Raw genomic sequence first — 11,520 nt, forward strand, 5'->3', positions numbered from 1 at the left:
GTCATTGACATCAATACATCGCGCTCTTGCATTCCCGTCATGGTAGTCACATTGTGACCGGCGCCTGCTCTCAACAATTTCTTTCATGGTGGGGTGTATAAGGGATAACCTGATTTTGAGCATCCTTTTCATTAGCAGCTCTGCGGATGGAACCCCTGTGAGCGAGTGTGGTCGAGATCCATTGGCCAACAGGAGGCGTGATAAGTGGCTTTGGAGGGAACCCCCTTGGATTCTGAGATCCCAGTTTGATTATCTGCGTTGCTCATTCCGCCTGGCCGATTGAGGCCGGCTTGAATGGAGCCGCTCTGACATGGTTGATACCATTTCCTGCCATGAAGTCCTGGAATTCAATGCTTGTAAAGCACGGGCCATTGTCGCTGACCAAGACGTCCGGTAGACCATGGGCGGCGAACATTGCCCGTAGACTTTCTACCGTGGTAGAGGATGTGCTTGAATTGAGAATGTCACTCGATCCATTTGGAGTAGGCGTCTACTACAACCAAAAACATTTTTCCCATGAAAGGACCTGCGTATTCCACATGGATGCGTGACCATGGCTTGGCGGGCCAGGACCAAGGGCACACGTGTTGCACCTGCAAACACAAAGTTCCAGGTCTGCATCTATCCCTGGCCACCAAACGTGTGACCTGGCAATGCCTTCATCATGACAATGCCCGGGTGCTCATTGTTGAGTTCTCGGATGAACGCCTCTCTGCCCATCTGGGGCATGACTACTCGGTTTCCCCATAGTAGGCAATCGGCCTGAATCGAGAGTTCATCCTTGTGCCTGTGAAATGGTTTAAATTCCTCAGGGCATGCCCCGTACGTGGCAGCCCAGTCCCCATTCAGGACTGATTTCTTGACTAAAGACAGTAGTGGGTCTCTATTTGTCCAGACTTTGATCTGACGGGCTGTCACAGGTGAGCCTTCGTTTTCGAAAGCTTCAACAGTCATGACCATCTCAGCAGCATGCTTGGTTGCCCCCTCAGTGGTGGTTAGTGGGAGCCTGCTGAGTGCGTCGGCGCAGTTTTCAGTGCTCGGTCTGTGCCGAATTGTATAATCATAGGCGGCTAACGTGAATGCCCACCTCTGTATGTGGGCTGATGCATTTGCATTTATGGCCTTGTTGTCGGCCAAAAGGGACGTTAGGAGTTTGTGATCTGTCTCCAGCTCAAATTTCCAGCCAAACAGGTACTGGTGCATTTTTTTTTACTGCATATACACATGCAAGCGCTTCCTTTTCTACCATCCCGTAGCCCCTTTCTGTCTGGGTCAGACTTCTGGAGGCATAAGCTATCGGATGTAACTGACCCTTGGCTTTAACATGCTGCAACACACACCCGACACCATAGGACGACGCATCGCACGTTAACACAAGTTTCTTACATGGGTCATATAGCCTTAACAGATTGTTAGAGCATAACAAATTGCGTGCTTTGTCAAAAGCCCTTTCCTGGCTGTCCCCCCAGACCCATTCGCGACCTTTGCGTAGGAGCACATGTAGCAGCTCTAAAAGCGTGCTCAATTTGGGAAGAAAGTTACCAAAATAGTTCAGGAGCCCCAGGAACGAACGCAGCTCCGTCGTGTTACAGGGTCTGGGTGCTCTCTGGTACGCTTATGTTTTGGATGCAGTAGGTCTGATCCCGTCTGCTGCTACCCTCATTCCCAGGAATTCTACCTCTGGAGCTAGGAAGACGCACTTCGCCTTTTTCAGTCGCAGACCTACCCGGTCCAACCTGCGTAGCACCTCCTCCAGGTTGTGGAGGTGTTCTTCAGTATCGCAACCCGTGATGAGGATGTCGTCTTGAAAAACCACCGTCCTTGGAATCGACTTGAGGAGACTTTCCATGTTTCGTTGAAAGATCGCGGCGGCTGAGCGAATCCCGAACGGACATCTGTTGTACTCAAACAACCCCTTCTGTGTTGTGATGGTGGTCAGCTTCTTCGACTCACTCGCCAGCTACTGGATCATGTAAGCTGAGGTCAGGTCCAATTTTGAAAAAAGTTTGCCACCGGATAGCGTCACAAAGAGGTCCTCCACTCTCGGTAGCGGGTACTAATCTTGGAGTGACACCCGATTGATGGGGCCTTGTAATCACCACATATCCTGCCCGACTCATCCGTCTTGAGCACCGGCACAATCGGGTTGCTCAGTCACTGAATTCGACTAGCGAGATGATGCCTTCCCTTAGCAGGCGGTCCAATTCGCATTTTATCTTTTCCCGCATCACGTACGGCACCGCTCTGGCCTTGTGGTGTACTGGCCTGGCGTCCGGGTTTATGTGAATCACTACCTTGGTCCCCATGAAAGTGCCAATGCCAGGTTGAAATAGTGAGTCAAATTTGTCCAGGACCTGTGAGCATGATATTCGCTCCACAGAAGAAATTGCATTGACATCGCCCCATTTCCAGTTCATGACAGCAAGCTAACTCCTCCCCAGTAGTGCGGGACTGTCCCCCGGGACAATCCAGAGTGGCAACCTGTTCTCCGCATCTTTGTGGGTCACGACTACCATGGCGCTGCCTAGCACCGGAATGATCTCCTTTGTATATGTTCGTAGCTGTGCGTCAATCGGCAATAATTTATGTCCTCCTGGCCTTGGACGCCCACAACTTGTCGAACTGTTTGATACTCATCAGGGACTGGCTTGCCCCCGTGTCTAGCTCCATTGATACTGGGGTGCCACTGAGGAGCACTTTCATCATTATCGGTGGCGTCCTGGTGTATGAACTGTATATGTGCTCCACATGAACTCGCTGAACTTCAGCTTCCAGCGATTTCCCCCAGTGTCCATTTGGCCTCATAGGGCTTACATCGGGCCCGTCCTCCTCGTACATCAACCTGGCTGCAGGCTTCCTGCACATACGCGCCAAGTGACCGCTGATGTTGCAATTTCTGTAGATATATTGCTGATACCTGCAAGCTCTGGCTGTATGTTTGCCTCCACACCTCCAACATGAGCCGTTGTTGGAAACAAAAGGTCCATTACCAGTCGATCGTCTCTGACTGTGTAACTGACCTTAAACGCACCATTGACAGGTGTTGATGGCCCCACTACTGGCAGCATTGTCCCTTGTGATGGCATGAATCGCCGTTCAGCTAGCCATTGTCTCTGTTGAATTCCCCTTTGTGTTCAACTACATGCCCTAACCGGGCATGTCCGATTGCCTCTGTCTGCCTGGAGAACTGTGTGCCGCGTTAACAATGTTGACTCCCTGTCCATTTGCTGCATTTAAACCAAGATTTTTGTCAAACATCATTCTGGTCTCTTCCTCCCCTGAGATAATTGTCCGGGCCATCAAAGCCACTGTTTCCAGGGTCAAGTCTTTGGTCTCAATCAGTTTCCTGAAAACCCCAGCGTGCCCGATGCCCTCAATAAAAAAGTCTCGCAGCATCTCCGCTCTGCATGCATCTGAGAACTTACATAGGCTCGCCAGTCGCCGGAGGTCTGCCACGAAGTCTGGAACGCTTTGCCCTTCTCGCCGCCGATGCGTGTAAAACCGGTGTCTCGCCATGTGCATTCTGCTCGCCGGTTTAAAGTGTTCCCCGAACAACTTACTGAGCTCTTCAAAAGTCTTGTCCGCCGGCTGCTCTGGCGCTAGAAGGTCCTGGATCCACAAACCATCAGGAGATGAGCCCTGCGTTTGTCGGCCGACTCCTGTCCCAGCCATTAGTGACGTAACTTTGCTGTAGTCTCTCAATAAAATCATCCCAATCATCGCCAACATAAGTACCTCTCATCTGTGCTGCTCGTGGCCATGCTCGTGTGGTTTAAATCCCAGTTTCTCATCGCCAATGGTATGTCCTTACTATACAGTACAAATACACGAGGCCCATACTAGAGAGAAGGTCACTCTGTGACCAGTAACCTTTATTAGCCAGCACTGAAGTGGAGAAGATGGGTGGAGCTTCCCCTTTTATACCTGAAAGTCCAGGTTAGGAGTGTCTCCCACAAGTTCACCACCTAGTGGTCAGTGTTCTCACAGTGTACAACTTAGGTCAGTTTACACATGGATTACAATGACAGTTGAACACATGACAGTAGTCATAAGCTTGCATCTTCACTTCCACCTCCAAAACAGATCAGGTGAAAGTTCAGCCCTCACACCTACGAGCTCAATGATGGAACTCGATGGAACACTCGTAGACGGATCCCAACTCACAGACCAACAGACCAGCAGGATGGAACAGAGGCACCGTTCTGTTTCCCAACCGAAACCCTCGATCAAACACCACAAGCTCCACACCGGTCTCAGCATATCAGAACGCGGCCTGGCTATCTCAAGGACTTTGACTGTTCATAGACTGTGTTTTCAAAAGGCGGGAAATATGTTGTGTTCATACTCTTTCGATACAGCTAACTAGACGGGCATTAGGACCGTCCGGGAGCTATTCACACTTGCTTTAAACATTCTGGTTCATGCTGGTTTGGGACACCTTTTTGAGTTGTTGCCATGAAGGACACAGTTAAGTTGTCTGTTTATTTACGTACACAACACACTTCTTGGCCGTATGTCTGCCCTGATTAGTTAGAAACATAGAAACATAGAAAATAGGTGCAGGAGCAGGCCATTCAGCCCTTCTAGCCTGCACCGCCATTCAATGAGTTCATGGCTGAACATGAAACTTCAGTACCCCCTTCCTGCTTTCTCGCCATAACCCTTGATCCCCCGAGTAGTAAGGACTTCATCTAACTCCCTTTTGAATATATTTAGTGAATTGGCCTCAACTACTTTCTGTGGTAGAGAATTCCACAGGTTCACCACTCTCTGGGTGAAGAAGTTTCTCCTCATCTCGGTCCTAAATGGCTTACCCCTTATCCTCAGACTGTGACCCCTGGTTCTGGACTTCCCCAACATTGGGAACATTCTTTCTGCATCTAACCTGTCTAAACCCGTCAGAATTTTAAACGTTTCTATGAGGTCCCCTCTCATTCTTCTGAACTCCAGTGAATACAAGCCCAGTTGATCCAATCTTTCTTGATAGGTCAGTCCCGCCATCCCGGGAATCAGTCTGGTGAACCTTCGCTGCACTCCCTCAATAGCAAGAATGTCCTTCCTCAAGTTAGGAGACTAAAACTGTACACAATACTCCAGGTGTGGCCTCACCAAGGCCCTGTACAACTGTAGCAACACCTCCCTGCCCCTGTATTCAAATCCCATCGCTATGAAGGCCAACATGCCATTTGCTTTCTTAACCGCCTGCTGTACCTGCATGCTAACCTTCAATGACTGATGTACCATGACACCCAGGTCTCGTTGCACCTTCCCTTTTCCTAATCTGTCACCATTCAGATAATAGTCTGTCTCTCTGTTTTTACCACCAAAGTGGATAACCTCACATTTATCCACATTATACTTCATCTGCCATGCATTTGCCCACTCACCTAACCTATCCAAGTCACTCTGCAGCCTAATAGCATCCTCCTCGCAGCTCACACTGCCACCCAACTTAGTATCATCCGCAAATTTGGAGATACTACATTTAATCCCCTCGTCTAAATCATTAATGTACAATGTAAACAGCTGGGGCCCCAGCACAGAACCTTGCGGCACTCCACTAGTCACTGCCTGCCATTCTGAAAAGTACCCGTTTACTCCTACTCTTTGCTTCCTGTCTGACAACCAGTTCTCAATCCACGTCAGCACACTACCCCTAATCCCATGTGCTTTAACTTTGCACATTAATCTCTTGTGTGGGACCTTGTCGAAAGCCTTCTGAAAGTCCAAATATACCACATCAACTGGTTCTCCTTTGTCCACTTTACTGGAAACATCCTCAAAAAATTCCAGAAGATTTGTCAAGCATGATTTCCCTTTCACAAATCCATGCTGACTTGGACCTATCATGTCACCATTTTCCAGATGCACTGCTATGACATCCTTAATAATTGATTCCATCATTTTACCCACTACTGAGGTCAGGCTGACCGGTCTATAATTCCCTGTTTTCTCTCTCCCTCCTTTTTTAAAAAGTGGGGTTACATTGGCTACCCTGCACTCCATAGGAACTGATCCAGAGTCAATGGAATGTTGGAAAATGACTGTCAATGCATCCGCTATTTCCAAGGCCACCTCCTTAAGTACTCTAGGATGCAGTCCATCAGGCCCTGGGGATTTATCGGCCTTCAATCCCATCAATTTCCCCAACACAATTTCCCGACTAATAAAGATTTCCCTCAGTTCCCCCTCCTTACTAGACCCTCTGACCCCTTTTATATCCGGAAGGTTGTTTGTATCCTCCTTAGTGAATACCGAACCAAAGTACTTGTTCAATTGGTCTGCCATTTCTTTGTTCCCCATTATGACTTCCCCTGATTCTGACTGCAGGGGACCTACGTTTGTCTTCACCAACCTTTTTCTCTTTACATACCTATAGAAACTTTTGCAATCCGCCTTAATGTTCCCTGCAAGCTTCTTCTCGTACTCCATTTTCCCTGCCCTAATCAAACCCTTTGTCCTCCTCTGCTGAGTTTTAAATTTCTCCCAGTCCCCAGGTTCGCTGCTATTTCTGGCCAATTTGTATGCCACTTCCTTGGCTTTAATACTATCCCTGATTTCCCTTGATAGCCACGGTTGAGCCACCTTCCCTTTTTTATTTTTACGCCAGACAGGAATGTACAATTGTTGTAATTCATCCATGCGGTCTCTAAATGTCTGCCATTGCCCATCCACAGTCAACCCCCTAAGTATCATTCGCCAATCTATCCTAGCCAATTCACGCCTCATACCTTCAAAGTTACCCTTCTTTAAGTTCTGGACCATGGTCTCTGAAATTACTGTTTCATTCTCCATCCTAATGCAGAATTCCACCATATTATGGTCACTCTTCCCCAAGGGGCCTCGCACAATGAGATTGCTAATTAATCCTCTCTCATTACACAACACCCAGTCTAAGATGGCCTCCCCCCTAGTTGGTTCCTCAACATATTGGTCTAGAAAACCATCCCTTATGCACTCCAGGAAATCCTCCTCCACCGTATTGCTTCCAGTTTGGCTAGCCCAATCTATGTGCATATTAAAGTCACCCATTATAACTGCTACATCTTTATTGCATGCACCCCTAATTTCCTGTTTGATGCCCTCCCCAACATCCCTATTACTGTTTGGAGGTCTGTACACAACTCCTACTAACGTTTTTTGCCCTTTGGTGTTCTGCAGCTCTACCCATATAGATTCCACATCATCCAAGCTAATGTCTTTCCTAACTATTGCATTAATCTCCTCTTTAACCAGCAATGCTACCCCACCTCCTTTTCCTTTTATTCTATCCTTCCTGAATGTTGAATACCCCTGAATGTTGAGTTCCCAGCCCTGATCATCCTGGAGCCACGTCTCCGTAATCCCAATCACATCATATTTGTTAACATCTATTTGCACAATTAATTCATCCACCTTATTGCGGATACTCCTTGCATTAAGACACAAAGCCTTCAGGCTTGTTTTATTAACACCCTTTGTCCTTTTAGAATTTTGCTGTACAGTGGCCCTTTTTGTTCTTTGCCTTGGGTTTCTCTGCCCTCCACTTTTCCTCATCTCCTTTCTGTCTTTTGCTTTTGTCTCCTTTTTGTTTCCCTCTGTCTCCCTGCATTGGTTCCCATCCCCCTGCCATATTAGTTTAAATCCTCCCCAACAGCACTAGCAAACACTCCCCCTAGGACATTGGTTCCGGTCCTGCCCAGGTGCAGACCGTCCGGTTTGTACTGGTCCCACCTCCCCCAGAACCGGTCCCAATGCCCCAGGAATTTGAATCCCTCCCTGCTGCACCACTGCTCAAGCCACGTATTCATCTGCGCTATCCTGCCATTCCTACTCTGACTATCACGTGGCACTGGTAGCAATCCCGAGATTACTACTTTTGAGGTCCTACTTTTTAATTTAGCTCCTAGCTCCTTAAATTCGTTTCGTAGGACCTCATCCCTTTTTTTACCTATGTCGTTGGTACCAATGTGCACCACGACAACTGGCTGTTCTCCCTCCCATTTCAGAATGTCCTGCACCCGCTCCGAGACATCCTTGACCCTTGCACCAGGGCAGGTCTCAGTGATGACCTCCTTTCTGAATCGCAGCCTGTGAACGCAGTCTGCCTCACTCAGTTGCAGGTACAAACGCCTCTCCCTATAGACTCGCTGAGGGTAAGGCAACCTCACCATCAATCTGGCACCCCGATATCGGCATTGAATTATTCATCGCCTCTGCATGTGCATGCCAGGTATGGCCAACGCCCTTATCACATCAGGCATGCTAAAAATTGTGGCCATTATTATTGTTATTATGCAGATAAATATTTAAATCACCGACACCTCTCCCCTTCGTTTTGCTCCACAAGGCTGGGTGACGCCCTAGATCAGACCACACCCTGATCTGTGCATGGGTTTGTTTGTTTGTACAGTGATTATCTTGGGTCACCTGTGACAAATGGTCATTTCTAGCTTGTTGTGCCTGTGTACAAAACGTCCCGTTTCGGATGCTGATCGAGCTCGAGGCATGGGTCGAAGGAGTGCCGGCCAGGCAGGATCGCAAGCTCGGCCGGACACAAGCACAACAACTCGGCGCTCGGCATCAATAGCAGCCCGGGCTCTGGTGCTTGTGTCCGGCCGAGCTTGCGATCCGGCCCGACCAGCACTCTCCCGACCTGTGCCTCTCGCCCGGCCAAGCACGATTGTGTTGGGATGGACAGTCGCGATTCGGGCGAGAAAGAACCCAGCAAAGTTAATTCATATCCCTCCGAAAAAATTATACATTTGTTTATTAAATTGTCTCGCTCCAAAAACTCGGAAATTACTTTTCGAGTTATTTTCAGAATACCCTGTCAAAAAAAATTCATGCATTTTGCATGGTCCCAATGTCCTTTTGTGCGCCGCGCCGATTTCCTTAAATTCAGTGATGATTTTTTTTCTAGACTTTTGCGCAGTGTGCGCCGCGCTGAAAAAAATCGTGGCCAGCCAAAATCGCCTAACGGCACAAAAACAGCGCCCGAGCCCATTTTCACTCGTGTCTGCGGCAGCATTTTTTAAACTGGCGCACATGGTTGGTGCCGGCGTACAAATGTTGGCGAAAGTTGGTAACGGAGGATTTCACACCTAAAAACGTTTGGCTGCCAAAAAACTGCGCACAATCGTGGCCAAAAATGTTTTCTTGCAACAAAAAAAACTTTGGAAGAAATTGGAAATTGAATTCTCAAAACTGAGGTTCAGGCTAATGATGGTTTTTGCTACATTACAGCAGTGACAATATTCTAATAAAGTACTTCATTGGCTGTAAACGCTTTGGGACATCCTGAGGTCACGAAAGGCGCTATATAAATGCAAGATGTTCTTTCATTCTATCTTTCTCTGTCCCATTCCTCTCACAATCAGTTTCCCTCACTCTTTCTCTTTATTTCCCTCTCCTGGTCCTCTGTCTCTCTCTCTCTCTTTAAGCCTTTCATTTTTCTCTCTCACCTCTCTGGGACGTCTAGTGGTCGTGAAGGCGCTATAGAAATGCAAGCCTTTCGGGTTTGTTTTACATAAGTGCAGCAACAGAAGCTTTGTGAAGAAGAACTGCATTCTGAGCATTTTATTTTACATTTTTTCCCCAGCAAACGACCTGTGAGAATTTGACAGTGTCTTTGTTTCTTGCAACAACAAAAAAACAAATCAGAAATTGAATTCTCCAATCTTAAGTTCGGGCTAATGATGGTAATTCCTAAAGCGCTGTGAAGCGCTTTGGGACATCCCGAGGCTGCGAAAGGCGCTATAACTAGGCAGGACTGTGAGCCGGCCGGACACCTACCTGCAGCCAGTGGCCCTGGGAGTAGCAAATGAAGCCGACGGTGATGGCGAGCTGCAGCGCGCTGACACACAGCACAGGGGCCAGCAGACCGGCAGCGGGAGGCGGGGAGCCCCGGCTGGCCATCCGAGCGGCCGGGTCTGCCATGGGCCGTGAGAGAGTGAGGGAGAGAGGGAGGGAGAGAGGATTTCCCCAGCCCAAGGGGAGGGAGGGAGAGAGGGAGCCGGCCTATCAGCAAAGCCCGGCACAGCCCACACACTCTCCCACACACCGGGCACTCAACCCGGAGCGCAAACACCGCCCGCACTGCTCAGTATCCGGACCTGGGGCCACTGGTGGCCCGGAGCCCAACACCAGGCATACTGACAGGGGGCACTGCCTGGGTAACAACCCTGCCTCCGGGGCTCCTCGCACAGACATATTCCTCCCAACAATACACACAGCTTCGTGTGTGTGTGTGTGTGTGTGTGAGAGAGAGAGAGAGTGTTGTCATTGTGTGTGAGTGTTGTCATTGTGTGTGTGTGTTGTCAGTGTGTGTGAGAGAGTCTGTGTGTGTGTAAGAGAGAATGTGTTGTCATTGTGTGTCTGTGTGTGTGAGAGAGAGAGAGTGTGTTGTCATTGTGTGTGGGAGAGTGTTGCCATTTGTGTTTGTGTGTGTGTCAGTGTGTTGTCATTGTGAGTGTGTTTTTATTGTGTGTTTGTAGTACTCTCTGGTCTGGTTACCAGCGTTGGACCCTGCAACAGTCATCCTACCATGGATAACAGAATGAGAAGTGGTCGCTCCAAGCCCAGAGCGTCTCTGAAGAAAGAGGTGAACAGCATATGTCTACTTAACAATGAATCAAAGAATCACTCATTTTAAGACTAGCTTTAACTTCTAAGGGTTTTCTATAATGTACTGTACTGTACAGCACAGACCAGCCCACACTGTGATATGTGTGTGCACTAGGTCCATGCAGCAGAGCTGGTCTCCAGTCATCCTGGTTAACCCTTGCCACCGTCCAAGACCTAGCTCTGTCAAGCCCGTGTGGTGGCTGGTGTGCAACGGTCACCACACATTAAAAAAATCTACGCACAGGCATCTTCCAGCCTTCAGGATGTAGTTCAGGATCCGGAATATCATTGAAACACCTGTGAACTCATCTGTTCTCGGCGTGGAAGCAAGTCATCCTCATTTCGAAGGACCGCCTATGATGATGATGATTGTGTGTGCTGTCATTGTGTGAGATTGAGAGTAATAATGTGCCACCACAGACCAGGTAATTTGAAGTAATCTAAAATTAATCTTGCTATATTGTGGCTCTTTTCAGAGATCACATTCTCCAGTTAAAAAATTATAAACATTTTACATATGGACTAAATGTTAGGATTTAAATACTAAATCTGTATCATATTTTTATGATGTTCCAGCTGTTAAACTTGAACGGCACCAAATGCAACAGTAGCCCGACTAACGTGACTTTCTGACCATGGCTTAAACAAAAAACACAGTTGAATCCAAAAAAACAAACAATAGTTTTAGCAGCTCTAATAGTACTACTTCTGTACTATTTTCCAGCCAATGGTTAAATTTTATCGTTTAAAATTATGCGGCAGAGGCAGGTCTCCAGTCGTCTTGGATCCCCTTGCCACTGGACCAAGACCTTGCTCCGTCAAGCCCGCGTGGTGGCTGGGGTGCAACAGCCACCACACATTAAAAGAATTTACGCACAGGCAATCTTACACCATTTCAAATGAATTCATTAGTCA

The 11,520-nt window shown here is 48.1% G+C and overlaps 1 protein-coding gene across 1 annotated transcript in view; it reads right to left on the reverse strand.

Annotated features, from left to right (window-relative positions):
• The window catches only part of tnfsf11 (TNF superfamily member 11), a 75,202-nt gene extending 65,284 nt beyond the window's left edge, over nucleotides 1-9,918 (reverse strand). Inside the window, exon 1 of the mRNA XM_070892787.1 lies at nucleotides 9,775-9,918. Coding sequence (XP_070748888.1) covers nucleotides 9,775-9,918 — 144 coding nt within the window. The remainder of the gene's footprint in view (nucleotides 1-9,774) is intronic.
• Between the last annotated feature and the right edge of the window lie 1,602 nt (nucleotides 9,919-11,520).

This window comes from Pristiophorus japonicus, chromosome 11 (assembly GCF_044704955.1).
Source record: "Pristiophorus japonicus isolate sPriJap1 chromosome 11, sPriJap1.hap1, whole genome shotgun sequence".
NCBI classification, from domain to species: Eukaryota; Metazoa; Chordata; class Chondrichthyes; family Pristiophoridae; genus Pristiophorus; species Pristiophorus japonicus.